The 23,176-nt window shown below is 36.4% G+C and overlaps 1 protein-coding gene and 1 long non-coding RNA gene across 6 annotated transcripts in view; both read right to left on the bottom strand.

The window, feature by feature from the left end:
* The window catches only part of LOC105225675 (dual oxidase), a 54,675-nt gene extending 32,941 nt beyond the window's left edge, over window positions 1-21,734 (bottom strand). The window contains exons 1-2 of one of the 5 annotated variants that reach the window (XM_049461659.1): window positions 21,597-21,734; window positions 9,913-10,560 (exon numbers count right to left, since the gene is read on the bottom strand). In XM_049461659.1, coding sequence (XP_049317616.1) covers window positions 9,913-10,066 — 154 coding nt within the window. In that variant the 5' untranslated portion in view covers window positions 10,067-10,560; window positions 21,597-21,734. Of the gene's footprint in view, window positions 1-9,912; window positions 10,578-21,495 lie in introns of those variants that run through there. The other 4 variants (XM_049461661.1, XM_049461654.1, XM_049461656.1 and 1 more) reach the window with 4 other exon arrangements.
* Window positions 1-23,176, bottom strand: part of LOC125780225 (uncharacterized) — a 341,973-nt gene that overhangs the window by 226,391 nt on the left and 92,406 nt on the right. The window lies entirely within an intron of this gene.

Below are 23,176 nucleotides of genomic sequence, written 5' to 3'. Positions count from 1 at the left end.
GATGAATCCAAGTTTTGTCTACAGTTATCAATCGGCGCCAAAAACAGGTTTTATTGCCTCTAAACTGATCCAACAGAGCGCTGGAAATGTTCATGCGCGCACGTTTGTGGTCTAGCGTAAGCAAACGCGGCACCCAACGCGCGGACAGCTTTCTCATGCCCAAATCTTGGTTTAATATGTGACAAACAGTTTCTTTTGACATCTTCATAATCTCAGCTATTTCCCTAACTTTAATCCGGCGGTCGTCTAGTACCAATTGATGAACTTTAGCGATGTTATCGTTAGTGGTTACAGTTTTCGGACGCCCAGGACGTTCATCATCTTCCAAGCTCCTGCGACCACGTTTAAATTCAGCTGCCCAAAATTTTACGGTGGTAGACGATGGTGCAGAGTCACCATACACAGAGTTCAACTCATCTTTGATTTGTGAAGGCGTATTGCCTTTCAAAAATAAAAATTTAATTACAGCTCGATATTCAATTTTTTCCATTTTGAGGAAATCACCGAAATAGACGCACAAAAACGACTCTCAACAGATAATTGCGAAAGATAAATTTCTGAAATGTTGGCGAGTAGCTATTATAATATGCACAATTTGAAGTAGAAACTTTTTTTTCGGATGTGCCGCTAGCTTCACGTTGAGGTCGGTTATTTATCGGACAGCCCTCGTAACTTAATATATCGGAAGTTTACTCAAACAATAACTAAATTTTAAGTTTATTTAGTCTTTTTCAACCATTATAGTTCTTTAGCATGCTATTTACAGTATAATATTTTAGTTTCTTGTATCAAAGATAGATAGTTGATGTTATATAGATATGAATAACATTCTTCAAAATATTGGAAATATCGTATATAACTAATTACTTGAAAGACAGAATCTTATATATGTTTAAAGTACTGCTTTAAAGTAATGTTTCCTTCTCGAAGGATAGAATAACATCAACTCGAAAAGCTTTCTGAGCAACCAAATATGCCGTGTACTACTGCAGAGGTAGTTCTTTGACTTTATGAAACCACAGTTAAGCCTATAATGTTCTACGGAATTTTTGTTTTGTAGAAGGCTTTAGAAACGACCACACACACGAAAAAACAGCGTGTGTTCAATATGCTGCGCTCGTCTGTATTTGTGGTGCCCTATGAACAACACCAAATATGGCGCTGAATGTCTTGCTTCTTATAGTACTTGTGCACGTAATATATGAGTACGACTCTGGAATCCTCGCACAGCTTCACTATATTCCAAAAAATTAAATACCCAGTCACTGAGCCCAGCTCTGACTATAGCTTCTCTGTTAACATACCCTTGAGGGAGGCATGGAATGAAAAGACCTCCTGGAGGAGAAGGGTGGTGAGCTTTTTTAAGGATGAATCAAAGCTAGCGGGAAGGAGTACACTATCTTCCATCATGTTTTTTAGATCTTAAAAATGCCAAAAAAGTTTTGAAACGTCTATCAATTAAGCAAATGAAAAGAAGCATCCGGAGCCTTTGAGAAATTTATTTTTAGTTAAAATAATGACAGAGTTACAATCAAAAATAGTCACATAATTATAATATTATTGGCAAGATCACTAAAGTATTTTATGCAACAAGGCAGTATCTTAATTGCTGCTTTTAAATATCTTTTAACATTCAAATCAAATGAATTGTAGATAATTTACAACCATTTGCAATCAACAACGGCGACAATGACAATGCAGCACTTGCCAAAATCAGTCAAGACCTTCAATTACTTTCCACTTCGCGTTAAAAAATTCGAACGCTTTTAGCAGACTTGGAGGCCAGCAAACTACTCGCTAACCACGACCAATACACGAGCACCGGCTGGAGTTCACTTTTTCGGTAAATTCGGCTTTCAAAGCTCACCTTTTGACCACTTTTTGTCAGTGCACACATTTTTTCTATGCGAGCTTTTGTATCTTTAATGAAGTGCATACTTTCGTTAAGCTTAAATGGGTGCAATTAACAGCTACAAATAAGAAAACATGTGGTATTTTTAAATTGCTACGCAATCCCCAGAATTCGTGCAAGCATTACACAAAATCGAACTTTACAACGAGTCGCCAAGAATTGGTATTCGTGTCGGTAGTTGCGCGCTTGGCTAGGTATCTACCTACATTTCGGCTACGAGTTGTTAATTAAAACTTAAGCCGTACAAGTACAGGCGTCACGAATTTGGTTATAGTACGAGTATGCAGTGCGAATATTTTGTTGGACAATGACAAATGTCTGTCACGCACGCAGCTTGCACATAAATTGGCTCCTTCTCGATTGCCGATTAATGAAGTGGATTGCATGTGTGCCTGTACGTATGTACCCTGTAGGAAAAAACGTAACAGTTGAACGGAGAGAGATTGATAACAAGAATGGTAGAAGTAAATAGCAAAAAATAGAAATAGTTAGTTTCCTTTCGTTATGCTTGAGGTAGGCCAGAAACGTCCGGAATTGGCCAACAGGAAGGGTGTAGTGTTCCACCAGGACAATGCCAGACCACTCACTTCGTTGATGACTCGTCAGAAACTACGGGAGCACGGATGAGAGGCTTAATCGCATCGCATCCACCCGGACATCCCGCCAAGTGATTACCACCTGTTCCTGTCCATTTCGAACGCCCTTGTTGGTGTAAAGTTGAACTCATTTTAATAGGTCAAGTTTCAGCAAGAAAAAATGATGGCTATCATGATAATGAATGACCAACTTATCGATTAATGTACAATTACATTTAATGTTTGTTATAATTCAAGTATATTTCATGCTTCTCTTCTGCCTTTAATCAATCAAAATATTTCGGAATTTCCCTTTGCAATTAGAAATTTGCTTAATGCGCCACACCGACACAAAACGGAGAAAAAAAGAAGAAAGAGAAGCGCATCAAAGAAAGCCGCCAATAAGTATAAACAAATATGCTTTCATACTTGTATATGTAGATTTCTGAAAAATTAGTAGCCCACAGTCAAGAGCATGCTTCCATTCCCCAATTCATTGTAGCCAAAAAACGATTTGGATTAGTAAGTAATTTATTTTGACTTCTAAAATTAGCAACAAATTAAATCTGTGGTTACTTGAAATTGACGTATTTTCTCCAAGCTCCAGAATAGTTTGGAATATATATACAATATATACTTTTTTTTGTAACGTTTCCACTGGTTTGGTAAATTTGCGGTAACAGTTCGATATTTAAGATTGATTGTAGAACTCCAATGAAGCTAGTTGAGAAAAAGTTGAAAGCTTTAACCCTTTCAGCGCTGGGTTAGCTTACCTTTGCATTACGGTAGTGTGCTTTGTTTGGTAAAAGTGTTTTGAAAAGGGGGTCTTAAGCACCGACGCATTGGTTTACAGTGGCAGTTAAATTCGACTCCTGCTTAGCATATTATTGCTTATATAAAAATCTTGCTTATATAAAAATCAAATTAATTGTTGCTTAATTGTAAAACTTGAAGTCTTTAGTTGGAAGAGGAGGGTTAAGCGTACAAGTGCTTTTCATCAATCTCGCTGTTAGCTGCTACGTCAATTATGAGGGCATCTCCGTCTTTCTTTCAATAGCTAATTTTTTTTTCGTTTTCATTCGCGCTTGCGAACCGTGTATTAATGCCATTATAAAAATATTATTAACATTTATGATCATAACAACAAACACATTGACACATATGAATGTAAACACAATATAATGAGTTTGGAATTCAGCGGTGAAAACGAAATTCCAAGGAAGCGGATACAATAGTAAAATGTTTGCGATGCATTGCTGAGTAGTGTATGTAATTAATAGAGTTTGCTGCAACATTGGTAATTTAGCATTACTACCAAATGTCTTAAATATATATATTTTTTTCATTTGTTAGATTTTTGTTTTTGCTTTGTGTAAGTACACAGATTTATATATTTGTACTTAAGTGCACAGTTATTAGAAAGTTTAATGAATGAGCTTCGAATTGCCCCTTTTGGGAGTAAGCTCGTATTCTAAGAACTGCCCATTTCTGGGAATGATTTGTTGAAAGGCTGTAATCAGCAGTAATTATGAAAATTATGTTAGTCGGTTTTCAAATAAAGCGTTTTTTAGCAGTTGCAATAAAATTTTCGTTTTTTGAAAAGTAATATGAAAGCTTTTGAGGAAGCACAATAACATAATAAACACATGCAAATTTCAAAATTTTCATATACATATTATTATTGTAGTTTATGAACTCGTAGAAAATGCAAATATATATGTATTTTTAATGGAAAAATATGTGTTTTACATCATAGAATATTTTGGACGATTTAACAGTATGAATTTCGCGACCTGTTTGAAGTGCCGGAGAAGTGACTGAACATAATAAAAATTTTTGTTTTTAGCAGAGGCTCATGAAAGTAAAAAATATAAAAATTATTATTTTGCACTGGTAGTTAAGATTTGTACACTCGTGGCCACACAAACCTTACCACTCAAAACTTATACAGTGGTACTCCAATATAACGAATGATATAATGTTGGGACCGTTCGTTAAACTGAAACATTCGTTATATCGGAAACGAAAACTAAATTAATATTGGTACATATATGTTTAAAAATAAGTATTTGTTCATGAATTCATGAGCATTGGTTGAAATAAATACATATACAATGGAAAATGCATACAATAAAATTAATAAAAGTTGAATTGTATAACAAAAATATGAGCATTATTCAACTGAAAAGAAATTTGTTATGCTCATTTGCTTTTGTGGGCGAGAAATTTTGAGATCCTGTGCCTTTTGATGTAGGCTATTCAATACAAATATTTTTCCTGTTCCACGTTGTTTTCTTCAGACCATTTGATACACTTCTCAAGCAGTCGATGGCATCAGGATGCTTTATTGGCAGCACAGCTACAACTGCAGCGGTATTACCTTCCTCCTCTTCCGAAATTTCTATAGCTAGTTCATTTTCAGCACTCGGGTTCTACAAGTAACGGGTGATTTTTTTGAGGTTAGGATTTTCATGCATTAGTATTTGACAGATCACGTGGGATTTCAGACATGGTGTCAAAGAGAAAGATGCTCAGTATGCTTTGACATTTCATCATGAATAGACTTACTAACGAGCAACGCTTGCAAATCATTGAATTTTATTACCAAAATCAGTGTTCGGTTCGAAATGCGTTTCGCGCTTTATTTTGTTCAGCGATGAGGCTCATTTCTGGTTGAATGGCTACGTAAATAAGCAAAATTGCCGCATTTGGGGTGAAGAGCAACCAGAAGCCGTTCAAGAACTGCCCATGCATCCCGAAAAATGCACTGTTTGGTGTGGTTTGTACGCTGGTGGAATCATTGGACCGTATTTTTTCAAAGATGCTGTTGGACGCAACGTTACGGTGAATGGCGATCGCTATCGTTCGATGCTAACAAACTTTTTGTTGCCAAAAATGGAAGAACTGAACTTGGTTGACATGTGGTTTCAACAAGATGGCGCTACATGCCACACAGCTCGCGATTCTATGGCCATTTTGAGGGAAAACTTCGGACAACAATTCATCTCAAGAAATGGACCCGTAAGTTGGCCACCAAGATCATGCGATTTAACGCCTTTAGACTATTTTTTGTGGGGCTACGTCAAGTCTAAAGTCTACAGAAATAAGCCAGCAACTATTCCAGCTTTGGAAGACAACATTTCCGAAGAAATTCGGGCTATTCCGGCCGAAATGCTCGAAAAAGTTGCCCAAAATTGGACTTTCCGAATGGACCACCTAAGACGCAGCCGCGGTCAACATTTAAATGAAATTATCTTCAAAAAGTAAATGTCATGAACCAATCTAACGTTTCAAATAAAGAACCGATGAGATTTTGCAAATTTTATGCGTTTTTTTTTTTTAAAAGTTATCAAGCTCTTAAAAAATCACCCTTTACATTGTCTACACTGTTCCATGCTTCCAAATCATCTGTGCTGAAGTTTGATATTCGCTTTTTTTTAACGATTGTCGTCTCAATGTGCCAGCATGTGTACCTTTAACACTTCTTATCACTTTCTGGCAATTTTTTAAAATTGTGCAAACACTCGATTTTGGAATACCATATTTCAAAAAGATTTCTTTCAGGGTTTTCCCCTTTTTATTTTCGTCAATTATTTTTAATTTGTCACCCAAGCAAAGCCGTTTCCGAATTGAAGGCATTTTTAAATAATTTATGCGATATCCTCACTTTACCACTTTGAACTCACAACTGATATTTCGCGCAATGAAGCGTGCATAAAAAAATAAATAGAGTTTAAAAAAAAATAGCTCAATAATAACAAGAACTAACGGGTATTTAACTGCCTGCATTGTTTTTTGTTGTAATACAACCAAAACCAAATACAAACGCCATACATTCGTAATATCGAGTTCATCCAATTTCCAGCTTTCGTTATATAGAGTCATCAATGTATTGAAAAACAGCGTTCGTTATATTGAACATTCGTTATATCGGCGTTCGTTTTTATCGGTCCCTTTGTATGGCAGCTATAAACTATAGTGGTCCAATATACGGCGGTTCCAAAAAGAAAGCAGCTTCTTGGGAAAATAAAGGTGTGTTCATAATTTCAGAACGATAGCGGAAAAACTTAGGGACTAGCCAAGAAGGCAGTATGGGATGGTGCATTATCGTGGTGTAAAAACCAAGAATTATCTTTCCACAATTCCGGCCTTTTTAGGCAGATAGCGTTTCGCAAACGACGCATAACGTTCAAATAATATTCCTTGTTGACTGTTTGACGGGTTGGAATGAATCTATAATGCACAACACCACGATAATCGAAGAAAACAGTCAACATGACCTTGATTTTTGAGCGACTTTGGCGCGATTTTTTTGGTCTCGGCTCTCTTTTGGCACGATATTCGCTCGATTGATCGGTTGTGTCGGGGTCGTAAGCATAGATTCAAGTCTCATCGCCAGTTACGAGTATAATGCGTTTCATGACACCCTGGTAGTCGAAAAGCATCGTTCCACACACTTCAACGCGACGCCTTTTTTCCAAAAAATTCAATGTTTTCGGTACCAGTCGAGATTTGACGCACTTGAGGCCCAAAAAATCCCTCAAAATGGTATTGGCTGAGCCTTTCGATATGCCAACTTCATCAGCAAGGTCTTTAATTGTTAATCGACGATTTTTCAACATCAAATCTTTGATTTGTTGAACGTGAGCTTCGTCGGTTGAGGTTGATGGTCGCCTTGGACGCTCTTCGTCTTCGACACATTCACGGCCGGCTTGGAACTCACTATACCACTTGTAAACATTTTTTTTAGACATAGCCTCATCACCAAAGGCTTTCTGCACCATCCTCAACGTATCTGCAGCAGAAAATTGATTCCGTAAACAAAATTGAATGCAAATTCTTTGCTCAACAAATTTCGACATCGCAAAAAAACGATAAACTCACTTTTAGCAGCTCACAAAACGACACGTATCTAAAACACTAATGAATATTTTGACATGAAATTTGACATAAATGTGACTGACAGTACTACCAACCTAACAAAAATAATTCTCCAAATCCTTCGACGCGCGCAGTTTAAATTCAAATGTCACCTTATTTTTTGGGCACAGTAGTACTCCCGCAAGAGCACACAAAATAACGTGTAAATGTCTACAAGTCAAAGCAATCAGTGGAAAATTGGATGAATAGTGCTCCACATTCTAGAGATTTAACACTAAGCAGCTATTTATCTTTCTCTGAGCTCAGGAGAAAAAAGTTAGCAACGATGATATCGAAAATGAAAGTAATCGGCGCGATTAAAGTGTATTTCTAAGTCAAGATAAATAATAAATGTCTTGTTCCATATTATTTTATGCATATGGCAGAGACGAGAGAGTCGAGCTGTCAGTTATTCTGCCAGTTTTTTGGGAGTCACAGCCAAGTTTTTACTCGTTTTTTGTTAATATAAATATTTTGTGCATTAAAGCCATTCGTCGCTTTGAGAAATATAACGATATGGATTTTAGCATTGAATTGTGCATTGGTGGCCTTTTTTGGCAAAAATAAGTTGCGATGCAGATTATGCATACGTTAACTTACATGGTCTCTCGCAAAAGAAACAGGTCTGTTAAAAAAAAAAACAACAAAAAATTAATATTTTTCAAAAGTTATATTTTTTATTCAAAGCAAGTAATTTCCTTGTGCTTCGATACAGCGTTTAGGCCGGTGAATTAGCATTTCAAATGAGTGTTTAAGGTCATTTTTCGGAATGCTCTTGAGAATATCGGTCGTCGCCTTTTGGATAGCTGAAATGTCCTGAAACCAGTGTACTTTCATGGGCAAATGAAGTTTTCCAAATAGGTAAAAATCACAGGGTGCCAGATCAGGTGAGTAGGTTGAGTGATTAATGGTTAATATGGAGTTTTTTTGTCAAAAAATCAGTGACAAGCGTCGACCGATGACACGGCGCATTATCGTGCAACTCAAAAATCACGTTTTTTTTATTTATGCCGGTCTTGCAGCAAATGAGCGATTTATTACGAGGAATTGTAATTTTTTATTTCTATTAAATTTTCTTATCATTTTTTACAATAAGTCATACTGAATCTAAAAACAAGGTAATAGCATGGTGCGTGGCGTATGAGTAACATCAGCGCTGAAATGTTCCTGCCTTTGTTGATATTATATAAAGGAATAACAGTGGGAGCCGGCCACTTATTATATTCGTTATTTGGACTTGTAAACTATGCCAAACAAGATTTAAAAGTGTTTTTGGCTAAGAAAATATATTTTTATTTCGAAGAACCGACTTTGATCCCATATAAACAATAAGTTTTACCAAAAAATATTATACAAGAACTTTAATTTATTACATCTATAAAAAGAAATAGTATGGAGAGAAAGATATGTGCTATACTCTTTGTGAAAAAGACATAGTAGTATTCAATGTCAGTCTGATTTATAATCTGACAACATATTACAAAATTTTCCTAAAGTTTTAAATTTTGTTTTTGAAAAACATTAATAACTCAAAAATGTGTATTTAATAGGGTAAACCTTTTTGAAGAGATTTGAAGATAAGTTTTGAATAATTTAAAGTTTAAGCTATTTTCGTTTTAAAAATGTGAAATAATTAAACATTTTTTTCAGAGAATAGTAAAGAAAAGATGACAAATAGAAAAAAACTATTTTTCGAATAGTATAGATTTACTAATTTTAAATGTGTCCCAGTCACTTCTTATGTTGTAACTTGTGTCAGTAAGTTAGCTTTCAATGTAAGTTTAACATTTTTGGCATAAAAATTAATTAATTAAATATTTGTAATTTTTAATATATATTTAAATTAAATTTTATTAAAAAGTATAATATGTACATTAGGGCGTTTTTTTGTTTGAACTATTAATTTTTTTCATTCCCGTCACGAAATTTTCTTAGAAATACCCAAAAAAAAATTCCCTGAAAATTTTAGCCCTTAATATTAACATTAAGAAATGGACCAAGGCATGTGACAATTTTTCGTAAAAAATACACTACAATCGTGATTTTTTATCTCTAAATTCCTACAGATCTGAGACATTGTATGATCACTGCAACAAAGTCGTAACTCACACCGGAGAGGTAGTACGGGGCCTAAAACTGACTTTTCCACGAAATTCGAATTTTTTTGTATATATCGCGTAAATGACAAGAGCTATAGAAAAAATGTACATTACAAATTTGTAGAAAATTTTATATGCTACAAAAAAGTTCAGAGGTCAAAATCGCTATCATTAATACTTCTCGAAATATTCAACTTTTTAAGTAAGGCTTTATAGAATTTTCATAGCTGATATGTAATAAAAAATCTATGAAAATTCCTTAGTTCAAAAAAATCACCCTCATCTTATACAATACTACTTACTGCACGTCAAAAAATCTAGAAAACTTTTTTGTGAACACATTTTTTACGCCAACTCTATAGCTCATAATTAATAGTAAAATATTTTTTTTTTATTTTTGACTCACCTTGACAATGCACATCCAAACAGATGATAAATATGATGGCCAATGTAAGCCATATTCTGTTGCTAAACACAATGCTATTGGCAACATTAAAATATTGCAACCGTCCCGACTGCCTCTGCTGACCCCACGCTGGGGCTAACCTTTTAACACTCATTTTTAAACAGCAGGTAGAAATATTTGCGCTAATACAATTAAAATATTTTCCTCTTCTCTGCGATTTTGCACAACTTAAAATTACTATCACTTTTTTATTTATTTCGATTTGCCTACGCTCTTTATACACTTATTTTTTACTCAGATATTTTTATTTAAATAAAACATACGAAGAGTGCCAGAAGAGAGCTGAAGAAGAGATGGAATGCAGTGAGCAAGCAAATATTTAGCAAGTTTCCTTGTTTGTCATCGCATCGCGAAGATGAATTGTTGCTGATGCACTGTAGTTGTTATTGCTTGTTGATGATCGTCGTTATTAGTTGTTGTGGTCGTTGCTTTGTTGCGCGATTTTTTTTTTCGCTTTTGTTCGTACTCGTAGTTGTCGTTATTGTTTTGTTAACTGCCGTTGCTACTCACTGATGGCAATGATGACGCTTTGCTCTAAAGCCAACACTTCCTTATTGCAATTTCACATTCAACTTTACTCATGGAAAACTACGGGAGATTTTTAATTATTAATTAATGAATGAACTTAACCGATGTCAGGATCTAAAGTAACTCTGAATTTTGCAGAATTAACACCTTAATGATTCTGTCAATTTGGTGATTTGCAAAATTTAGCACTACAACATCAAAAACAGCAAATTGCTGCTAAAAATAACTTTTATTTGTAGTTTTAAAGTATTTTGCATTAAACATTTACACAACGTTGTATATGGTTAGTTTAGGTTAGGTTAAATTTTTTACTAAATTTCATTTTATACTTGTATATTCTATATATTATATATATAAATTTTATTTGTTGTATCAAATTTGATTTAAAATGTTAGTTTGATTTTGAGGAAGGTCATATTGATGAGAAGTAGTTTATTATTCCGTACAACGTACAAACGTCAACCAAAAGATAGGTATTGCTTAAATTAGCGATACGCGGTTTAGGCGAAGGTCTATACCAATTCCATTCATACACAGAGTCCGGAATGTGCATAAAGTTTTTGTTTATCGCACCATCACTCGTTACAATGATACTGGTAGCATCGCAAAACGCCATGGAGGTGGTCATCAAAAGACTGCAACGTCACGTGATATAGTTCGGAAAGTGAAGAAGCGACTTAAGCGAAATCCACGACGAAGTGCCAATCAAATGGCTAAAGAACTGAAAATATTCGACCGCAGCATCCGACGCATATTGAAAAATGAGCACAAGGTCAAGCCTTACAAAAAAAACGAAAAAAGTTTTCCAGAATCTAAGTCATCGGTTGGCCACCAGGAGGCAGCATCCGCCACAAATAAAGGTTTGGGCTGCTGTCACCGCAGATGGGCGCTCTCCAATTGTTTTTATCGAGCCTGGCGTCAAAGTAAATGCGACATATTATCGGGAAAGTATTCTGGAGGCTGTTTTGAAGCCGTGGGCAAACAAACATTTCGGTCGCAAATCATGGACGTTTCAACAAGACTCAGCACCGACTCACAAAGCGTGAGTGAACAAAGAATGGCTAAAAAAAACGTTCCGAACTTTATTACGACCACACAATGGCTCTCGAATTCAACAGGTTCAAATCCAATGGATTATTCTCTCTGGGCAATTTTGGCGAGCAAGGTACGAAGTAAAAAATACACCAGTCTCGAGATGCTGAAAAAAGCCATTGTCCGTGAGTGGGCCAAAATACCGGCAATTCACATTCGGCCAGCTTGCGATTTGTTTTTTGACCGTCTCAAGGCCATAGTTAAGGCAAAAGGTGGTCATATCGAGCAAAAGTGAATTGGTCCTGAATTTATGATTATTTTCACACATTTTGTAGTTTAAAATAAATAAAAATAATTTTAAAAACCGAATTTATGGCTTTAGACTTCGAGTGCCGGATCCTGTACAGTGATATGCCACTTAATTTGTATGAAAATCTGTCGATGTAGCTTTTATTAAAATATCACACACCAACCAAAACCTCAGTTCAGGTGATACGTAGGTAACCATTATATTGGAAAATAGAAGAAAAATAGATGGTCTGATTACAATAACTCATACTCTGGGCTGCATGTTCAGCATAAGTTTATCTAGACTAACGAAAATCATTACAAAGAAATTCCTCTTAACTGAGCACCCACTGTCGCAGTATTTTGTCCGTTTATAGGAGCAGTCCATATAGGCGGGCGTAACAAAAACGCGTGTTTAAAATGTATTCCTAGAGTCAGAAGGTGCAACTCAGAAATATATTTCTACTAAACTACATAATAAATGCGAGCCAGTGTCAGGCAGGAGTAACTGAAGGACAATTATTATTAATTGGCGAACCAGACGACGCCAATACTTGTCACACACCACAAATTAATAATATTTAAAGACCAGACAGGAGCCACATATTGTACACAAAATTCTATGCTTCAGTGTCATATCTTTGAAATGAGCTCTGGTATGTCGTTTCTGTAGAACAAACCATTACACGTAGTTGCCATGTGTAATGTGTTGGTACTAACTGAAAATTTTTGTATATTCAAAGTTACCGCTCTCATATTTATACGAGCATAAAAAACAAACTTTACTGCAGTTCACCCGAAACAAATTAAATTAAAAACTAATTTCAAGTAAATTTTTTCTCATATTAAAGCCGAAAATCGGTGCAAAAGAAGGCCACCTGTGCGCAATTTAAACAGTTATGCGCACACTCATTCATTCATACAATTTGTCGGTCAGTTGACTCCGGTCGCTTTGTCTATGATTTAATAGCACAGCTGTACGTATGTACATATAATACTGCCACTGTTAAGGCCGTCTTCCGTTATCTAAATGGCTTTTACGCAAAGCAGCCGTGTACATGCATACATAAGACCATATAATTGTCGGGCTTGATCCGCCATCCGCTTCTCAGTCATGGCTACGTGCGCGATTTTCATTTCATTAGCCGTTCACAAGCAACTCGTGTAAGCTATATTTGTACATATGTACTGTGATCATAATATTTGGAGTTTGAATATGAACAAATACGTACATATGTATAATGAATGGTCTAGGCGTCTGTATAAATTAGAATACTAGACAAGTACCAAGTCGTGCAAGTGCGCAGAACAAATTAGGTAAATGATTTTATATGGCGAATTGAATTATTTTTTTATTTCATTAATTTTTTATATGTATATTCGTAATGCTTTTGTTACAATATACATAAAATGTAATTCAATTTACAAAATTGTCTTGTTGACCTCTCTCGAATATAGCGTGTGAAATTTTTAATTGGCGCATCGCACTTAAGATTTAATTAAAAAAAAAAATTATTTGTTTACATATTTTTTTGTTTTGTTTGCTACAGTTACGATTTATAATATATTAAATTCTATTTTTTTTATTTCAAAAATTTTCTTTCCATTTTTGGGTTTAAAACTAAAATTTTCGACTTTGGTATTAAGGTGGGAGCAGGCTTAGAGGTTTCAAAAGCGATTTTTTTGAGATTTTTTTTGGGAAGGAAAGAAATTATTGTTAAAGCGAAATTTATATATTTAAACATCATCTGAAATTTTTTTTTGGATAGGAAATCTTTGATATTCTGACTTTGGGAAGCAATTGTCCGATGTATCTCACATGTGCATTTGTCGGACGGCGGGCTGAATGCAGGTCGCAATTTCTATCGGAAACAAAAAATTCAATGAGATTCATATTTTTTAATACCTCCTCTATAACCCCCAGAGGTGATATAGAAAACGATGCCCAGAGCAAACTAAAATTATGAAGGGAACACTTCCTCAGCCTGCTGAAAGTACAAGGCCAGGAGAAGGCGAACCCGATTCCTCAATCGATGACGATGGAGCAGACGTTCCATTGCCCGCCCATGAAGAAGTTCGAACAGCAATTGCCTGCCTAAAGAACAACAAAGCGGCGGGGGCCGATGGATTGCCGGCCAAGCTATTCAAACATGGCGGCGAAGAACTGATAGGACGAAAGCATGGCCATCGGTTGGAGTTTAAGTGAGCTATGCCCAATCCATACAAAGGGAGACCCCACAATATGCGCCAACTACCTTAGGATAAGTCTCCTCAACATCGCGCATAAGGTTCTATCGAGCGTATTGTGTGATTAAAGCCCACCGTCAACAAACTGATTGCATTATACCTGGAAATGGACAACTGACCAAAAATTCACCATGCGTCATACCGTGGAAAAGACCCGTGGAAGGAAAATCGACACTCATCACCTCTTCGTCGATTTCAAAGCTGCTTTTGACAGCACGAAAAGGAGTTACCTTTATGCCGCGATATCTAAATTTGGTGTCCCCGAAAATGTCTCAAGTTGAGCAACACCACAAGCTCCGTTAGGAGCGAGAAAGACCTCAATGAGCCGTTCGCTACCTAACGAGGTTTCAGACAGTGCGACTGTCTATCGTGCGACTTCTTCAACCTGCTGCTGGGTAAAATAATTCGAGCTGCAGAACTTAATCGAACAGGTACAAACTTTTATAAGAGTGTATAGCTGCCGGCGTTAACCTCAACAACCGCGCCGATAGTTCTGCTTTCTCCAGACTGGATAAGGAAGGGAAGTAAATGGGTCTGACAGTGAACGAGGGCAAGACGGAATATCTCCTTTCATCAAACTAACAGTCATCACACTCGCGACTAGGCACCCTCGTCACTGTTGACAGTCATAATTTTGAAGTTGTAGATAATTTCGTCCATTTAGGAACAAGTATAAACACAACCAACAATCTCAGCCTGGAAATCCAACATAGAATAATCCTTGCCAACAGGTGCTACTTTGAACTGGGTATGAGCTGTATGAGATATACGACGCGATAGATTTAATTCAGCGAATTAAAATACAGCGGCCGAATGCACGTAAACGCTCTAACTTTGAAAGTATTCGCGTTAGCGATGTCTACGCCAGTAAAAGAGAAGAAGAACGCATAAATCAAAGTTAAAACCATAGGACATTGTAATTAAAAAAGTAGTAAATATTTTCTTTAAAATTGAATAGTCTCAGGCTACTATTTCGATCAAGATCTAACCACATTTTAATATTAATAAAATTATTTAATGCTCAAATCAAATTATTAAAATAGTTTATATATTTATAAATAATAGCATTCGACTCTGATTTTTAGTTAGTTTAAAAAAATTTAAAACAAATTGAAGACAATATTTATAATTACTACAGGCTGGTAACCCTGCATTGTGAGAGAGCAATCAGCTGACTCGTTTCTACGGAAAAAATCCAAATCGTGGAAAATTCTACGATATCGTACGGTAAAGCGGGCGGTAGAAGCAGTGTTGGCTAATCATTTGCATTGCGCTCCCATAAGATAGGTGGTATCGGCTGATTGGGGCTGCAGGTTTACTTTGTTCGCTGTTTCTGATATTATGCGGAGATGGATGATAACACTTACACGAGAGTTTCGGTCAGACTTGTCCGTTGGACCTTAAAATACCCATAGAAACTTTTCTCTGTTAACGCTCTTGTGTATAACTAGTAACTTAACCGATAGTTGCCTTGCAGAGTGGTGTAAAGCAATCGCAGTGAAGAATACACTTTATTGGCATGCATACACACGGTATGACAATACCATAGTCATCATAAAGAATGTATCCAAAAAGGTATTTTCCGTGTCTGCTGTAAATCAGCTATCGTACAAAAATTAATTATATAACACACTAAAGGGACATAAATTGAAAAATCCTACTTAACCATTTCACTTTTTCTATAACTTCACGATAAAAATTGAAAAATAATACGAAATCAAATATGTCCTTATATCCACTCCACACGACCTCAAATAATATTTAAACTATGACTAGCAGTTAGTTTATTGCATTTTTTGTTCTCTCGAATAAAAATACCTACAATTAAAGTGATTTTTTGCATTTTCGTTTCAGCACTTCAAAGAAGACCTCTAAATATTTTTGTTGTTTTTTTTTACCGTCAAATGAGTAATAACTGAGCATATGCGTGAAACATTTGTTGACGTTCGAAATTCACAACACGTTTGAGTCACAAAAACTCGGAAAATATGCACATTTTTAATGCTGGAATGCAGCGGCAACATAGACTCGTGTATACATAGTACTTGTAGATATGTTTGTATAGGTACATTTGATAAATGACACACAAAAACAATGACAAATGCTAAAAAAATTTACGAGCATTTAAACAAAATTAAACGGAATAAATTTGAAAAAAAAAATTCAATAAGGTAAAGGTGCATACTTGGGCAAACATACACACAAGTACTACGGCGGTGAACGGCATGGCATTGTACATACTTATATACATGCATATACATACATATATGTACATATGTATATACAGTGCGGTGAAATGGGTATTTGGAGGTCAGTAAGAATGATCAAATTATAACGGGTGATTTTTTTGAGGTTAGGATTTTCATGCATTAGTATTTGACAGATCACGTGGGATTTCAGACATGGTGTCAAAGAGAAAGATGCTCAGTATGCTTTGACATTTCATCATGAATAGACTTACTAACGAGCAACGCTTGCAAATCATTGAATTTTATTACCAAAATCAGTGTTCGGTTCGAAATGTGTTTCGCGCTTTACGTCCGACAAATTTTGTTCAGCGATGAGGCTCATTTCTGGTTGAATGGCTACGTAAATAAGCAAAATTGCCGCATTTGGGGTGAAGAGCAACCAGAAGCCGTTCAAGAACTGCCCATGCATCCCGAAAAATGCACTGTTTGGTGTGGTTTGTACGCTGGTGGAATCATTGGACCGTATTTTTTCAAAGATGCTGTTGGACGCAACGTTACGGTGAATGGCGATCGCTATCGTTCGATGCTAACAAACTTTTTGTTGCCAAAAATGGAAGAACTGAACTTGGTTGACATGTGGTTTCAACAAGATGGCGCTACATGCCACACAGCTCGCGATTCTATGGCCATTTTGAGGGAAAACTTCGGACAACAATTCATCTCAAGAAATGGACCCGTAAGTTGGCCACCAAGATCATGCGATTTAACGCCTTTAGACTATTTTTTGTGGGGCTACGTCAAGTCTAAAGTCTACAGAAATAAGCCAGCAACTATTCCAGCTTTGGAAGACAACATTTCCGAAGAAATTCGGGCTATTCCGGCCGAAATGCTCGAAAAAGTTGCCCAAAATTGGACTTTCCGAATGGACCACCTAAGACGCAGCCGCGGTCAACATTTAAATGAAATTATCTTCAAAAAGTAAATGTCATGAACCAATCTAACGTTTCAAATAAAGAACCGATGAGATTTTGCAAATTTTATGCGTTTTTTTTTTTAAAAAAGTTATCAAGCTCTTAAAAAATCACCCTTTATCAAGAAATGTGTGAGATTATGGAATATACAACTATGTACACTAGAGGATCCGGCCACGCTTTGCTGCGGTATACAGAGTGCAAGTTATGGAGAACTTCGGGTTATAGAAGTTGGAGTTGTGGAAGTTCAACTGTATTATATTTTTTCGGGGGATTGTGAATACATGAATTCTCCCATAAATAGACACTGACGAACCAGCCTTTCTGTCCAGTTATTAGAGTTAATAGATTGTACTTAATAAATATCAACAAATTGTGGGACCGGTCAATATGTACATATGCTAATAAAGATGTCCGCTTAATAGAATGTCCATTTAATGCAGCTTTCAATGTATTAATTTCTTATTTATGAATTCTATCTTCAAAGTCGCTTCAAACTGGACACAGTGTGCTAAATTTTGCTAAAATCGATTCAGTAGTTTAGGACTCCATCGCAGACAAACAACGTGACACGTAATTTTTATATATAAAAATATATAGTGTATGAGTATACCGTTGAAAAGCGGCAAGTTTAACTCTAACAGATTTTTCTGGCGAATAGCCTCTTTCAATTACGATTGAAATTTTTCTTTGTTTCAATTCAATCAATCAATTCGTAAGGCAGCTTTATAATATCGTTGTCGGATATCGGCAGTTTTGGAAAAATGAGTAGCTCTTGCGGAGAAAAGTACGCATAGAATTTTTATTTGACGGAGAAATCTTCACAAATTTCGAAATGTATTATTTTCCAAAGCTGTCGTAAAAAGTGTTGAAGAGATTTTACATAAATCAGTGATCCAGGCAACACTGCAATCGCCAACAAAGATTTCAAACGTAACAGTGTGATTGCTTTATATTTAGCTGGAAAATCATAGCCAGCAATTGTTCGTGAACTCAAACACCTTAATATGAATAAAGTTTTTGTTTATCGCACCATCACTCGTTACAATGATACTGGTAACATCGCAAAACGCCATGGAGGTGGTCATCAAAAGACTGCAACGTCACGTGAGATGGTTCGGAAAGTGAAGAAACGACTTGAGCGAAATTCACGACGAAATGCCAATCAAATGGCTAAAGAACTGAAAATATCCGACCGCAGCATCCGACGCATCTGGAAAAATGAGCTCAAGATCAAGCCTTACTAGTTCCAAAAGACCCCTGATCTCACACGGAAGCAGCAACAAGTAAGACTTGAGAAAGCAAAGCAGTTGCTTCGCTTGGGCGAAAGCGGTCGAATTCCGAACATTGTGTTTTCTGACGGAAAAATTTTTCCAACTGAGCAATTCGTAAACTCTCAAAACGATAGGGTTTACTTGACTGACCGTTTATACGAGAATCTAAGTCATCGGTTGGCCATCAAGAGGCAGCGCCCGCCACAAATAACGGTTTGGGCCGCTGTCATCGCAGATGGGCGCTCTCCAATTGTTTTCATCGAGCCTGGCGTCAAAATAAATGCGACATATTATCGGGAGAGTGTTCTGCAAGCTGCTTTGAAGCCGTGGGTCGCAAACCATGGACGTTTCAACAAAACTCAGCACCGTCTCACAAAGTGCGAGTGAATCAAGAATGGCTAAAAAACAACGTTCGGAACTTCATTACGACCACACAATGGCTCTCGAACTCACCAGATGCGAATCCAATGGCTTATTCTCTCTGGGCTATTGTGGAGGGCAAGGTCCGAAGTAAAAAATATACCAGTCTCGAGATGCTGAAGAAAGCCATTGTCCGTGAGTGCGCCAAAATACCGGCAAGTCACATTCGGGCAGCTTGCGATTCGTTTTTTGACCGTCTCAAGGCCAGAGTTAAAGGAAAAGGTGGTCCTATCGAGCAAGAGTGAATTGGTTCTGAATTTATGATTATTTTAAAACTTTGTACTTTGAAATAAATAAAAATAACTTTCCAAACCAAATGTATGGCGTTTTTAATTGGTTACACTTTGACTGCTGGACCCTGTATTTTCTGATAAATCATATAACATTTTGGACAGAATTTCTAACTAAATTATTTGCCCAATATAAATATATAAAAACCGAACTCAAAAGCATTAAAGCAATTCAACTAAAAAAATTTTCATCGAAATCATAACTCGGAGTACAAAAGTCTGAATAGTATTGAGAATGAGAAGAATTAAAAAATTATTTAATTCAAATTTAAAGTTATTCTCAATCAACCTTTTCAACGATGAAATTGTTTCATCTGAAAATTAACAAATCTGTGCTCTTAAGCTGGCCAGAACTGGGACAAATCGCAAACAATTCGCTTTTGGAAGAAAACTTTTAGTTTTGCGTTTAGAGTTTTTTATTTCGAAGCGGAAATTTTGCTTCCTCCGGTTCTTGTAACATCGCGAAATATTTACTAATTATATGTTTGGTGTATTCCAATATATAGCTGCCAAACCAAGAGCCAACTAGCGCCTGATAGTTATCAAAAAATCGCATTTCAAAGAGTGGTTGCTGATTTTTAAACTCAAAAATAATCACAGATATTTTCATAAGTATTAAATTTTATAATTTTTTTTTTCACTGTACGCAGACAATTGCTCATTTGCCTTTTCTTTTTACTTGCCGCTAACTATTTTTAGCGCATTTCGGTTTGCCTACTCTTTTTGGTCTCGCTGCGCATATGCATTAATATTTTCCATTTCTTGTCTCACAGCCACTTCCGACACGATTTTTTACGCAATGCACGTTGATTGTTTGTTGGCGTTTTTCGTTAGCATAGCTTTTACACACACACACACACACACACACAAATATGTATGTTTGTACGTGTAATAAATATTCGTAACAACATTTTTAAGATTTTTATTATATTTTTAAGCACTTGCTGATGGTTGGAGCGAGTGGTTTGGCGGTGGCGAAGCAAGTCTTTGCAGCGAAAAGTGTTCAAGGAAAAAACAAAAAACCACACAAAAGCAGAAAACCGAAAATAAACAACAAAAAAGCGTAAAAAGTTATGCAAGCATAATGACGACCATTAAAAAAAGAAGTTAGCAAACACGCAAGCGCAGTGTACAGCTGAGCTATGTACTTGTATGTGGTGTTGCCAGCCGCGCAAGCGCAGCGTGAGGGACCAACGACCCGCAAAGCATACGCATAATGAGAAAAAATATCGCAATCACGGCGAGCAAACAGCGAAAAACGCGTGAAGAAAAAACAATGATTTTCTTTTGTTTAAAGAAAAATGAAAAAGTGTGGAGAAGGCGCAAGCGCTTTACGAGTTTAGAGAGCTTCGAACGCGTTTTTGTTGTAGTAGCGGGAGTATATGCGTTGTCTACCCTTTTTTTGGGCTCGCTTTTTTGTGAACATAAGCTTGACAAACGTGCAAATCGAAACCGGCTCTCACTCACTTTGTTGGCGGTGCTCACTTGAAGCTTCAGCGAATTTTGAAAGTGCAAGGCATTGTAAGTATTTTTGGAATAATTTAAATATTTGAGGAATTTTTTGTTTATTTTTGGTAAACACGGTTTATTATTATTATATTAAATATTTATATTATATTTTAGTTCGGTTGTCGATAAAAGTTTTGAATAAGACAATTTTTTTGAATACTTTCACTTGAATTCAACTTTTTATTTTAGTGTATCTATAGTTATTATAACTCTTACTTTATCACATATTATTAAAAAAAAAATATTTTTTTTTAACATTTAATTTTTTTCATTTGCATAAATTAAAATTTCGCGCAGCTCAAGTCCGAAAGAGCGAAACCAACAAGTTTCTCGCGCCGCATTCGTTCAGGAAGTTCCGTGTTCCATATAAACGCTGCTTATATGTAGCTATGTATAAATATTTGATTCATGGGCATACGGTAGAAGTCAGCGCCAACACAATAAAATCATTGCTCTTCAAAACAAAAACAAAAACAAAAGTAAAACCTCCTAGCGTTTTTTGACAAATTTTGAAAGCACGTAGCGTAGGAAAGTTTGGCAACCGCTTACTGAGTTGGCGGACAAGTTATGCTCTTCAAATTCGGCGAGACTTCTTCACACTTTCAGCCAAAGCTTTGGTTTCACAGCAACAACTAATTAAAAAAATATCTGTTGTTTGAGCAGCAACATTGATTTAAGACATTTTTCTGTTTTTTTGTATAATATTTCACAGTATTAAATGTGCTCCACAATTTTTTACACAGCACAATACCAATAATCATATATGCACACTCACTCACACACTTAGCAACGAAAGCAATAACAAAAGGCAAGGCAGCTACACTCGTTGCTTTGTTGCTGTTTTGCCCACTGTATTGCTACTCACAACGCACGTACACTCGATTGTGTATTGAGAATTCCGAGACCGTCCGCATCCGCTAAGAGTCCGTCGAGCACTGAAGATCGACTTGAGCCACGGTTAGGTTTTGAGCCACAAGCCACAAACACGACGAACATCGGCGAATAATCCGGCAAGCAAGTGCCAAGCAAACAGTCGGCCAGGCCACGACAACACAGCACAGCGCAGCACAACAAAAAAAAAAGCTCCAAAGGCGAGGGTGAGCTGACGCGAAGTTAAAGTCTTCGTCGTTGCCGTCTCCAACCTGTATGTTGAGCCAACTCGCTCCGCCGCCGTCGCCGCCGCCGCCGTCTGTGTCGACTATTTTGCTATTTATGCTGTTGTTGCTGACTCGTGTTGTTGTCCGTATTGTTGTTGCTGTTGTTTTGGCTTGGTTGTTAACAGCTGTGTAGGTACATAAGCTTGTGCATTGCGGCTGGTGTAACCGGTGTTGGAGCTGGCTGTCAGCTGCTAGTCAACTCGGTCATCTGACTTCTTCTTCTTCTTTTTTTTCTTATTACTACGCTTGTTGTCATTTGCTGTTTTTTCGGCTGTATTGTTGTTATTGTTATTGCTGCTGCTTGGTGACTGCCGCCTCTTTTGTTGTGGTTACTGATATTATGGAAGTAGTCCACATTTTGATGGGCTTTTGTGCTCTCGGATACGCTTAATTTCGTTTGCCTTGTCACTGTCATTTAAATGCATCTTATGCAATTGTTGTAGTTGTTAAAATAAATACTGTCTTCGCTGTGTTCTTATTTTCTTGCACTTCGGTTTGTTGTCATGCGCAGCGTTACTTTGTGATCTTAATTTTGACTCACCTAATCTACTCACGCAGCACCAGCATCGCTTTCAGACTGTCTGCTATGAGTCTCGTTCGTTTCGGCTGAAGATACTTAATGCAGTGAAATCGTACTGTCAGGAATTGTATTAATATGATTTATAACGATAAAATTTATAGACCTTATAACTGTAAAATAATATTAAAGTAAAATAAAGTCATCATTATAATTTGGTTTAGCGAAATAGTATCCCTTAATTTTATTGTGATGTTCTAGATTCTGAGATATATGGGGCTAGAAGGCTTTTAAGCAAAAACAAAAATTATTTAAGAACGGTTGTTCTATGGGGTATATGAAATAAGTCCAGATTAGACCATTTCTTTGATTCATTTTAGGATATATGGTACAGAGAGTGCTAATCTTATTTTGTTTTTGTTAGTAGAGGGTATTGAGAACCATCAATCCAAAAGCTTTGTACTGTTTCTTATGTATTTGTATGTTTATAAGGTATGTATTGGTAGTTATTAACCAAACAATACCCCTAACCAGCTAATAACAAATTCAAACAAACCAGAATATATCGTCTCAAGGTTGGATTTCAATGGTTACCTTCAGGTGAGAATACTCTGGACGTGAATGGAGTTAATAGGGTAGAAGGATACTATCTCAATATGTACTAACGGGTCCTAAATAGGCTGCGGAGTACTGGACTAAGCTGAGGTGGCATCTGCCCAGCGAATTTACTTGGGACAGAGTAGGCGAAACTCTATTGAATAACTAAGGGAGGGTGCAAAAAT

The sequence above is a fragment of the Bactrocera dorsalis genome, chromosome 1 (assembly GCF_023373825.1).
Source record: "Bactrocera dorsalis isolate Fly_Bdor chromosome 1, ASM2337382v1, whole genome shotgun sequence".
Lineage (NCBI taxonomy): Eukaryota > Metazoa > Arthropoda > Insecta > Diptera > Tephritidae > Bactrocera > Bactrocera dorsalis.
The sequence above is the reverse complement of the archived record's forward strand: the minus strand, read 5'-3'. Positions and strand labels throughout refer to the sequence as shown.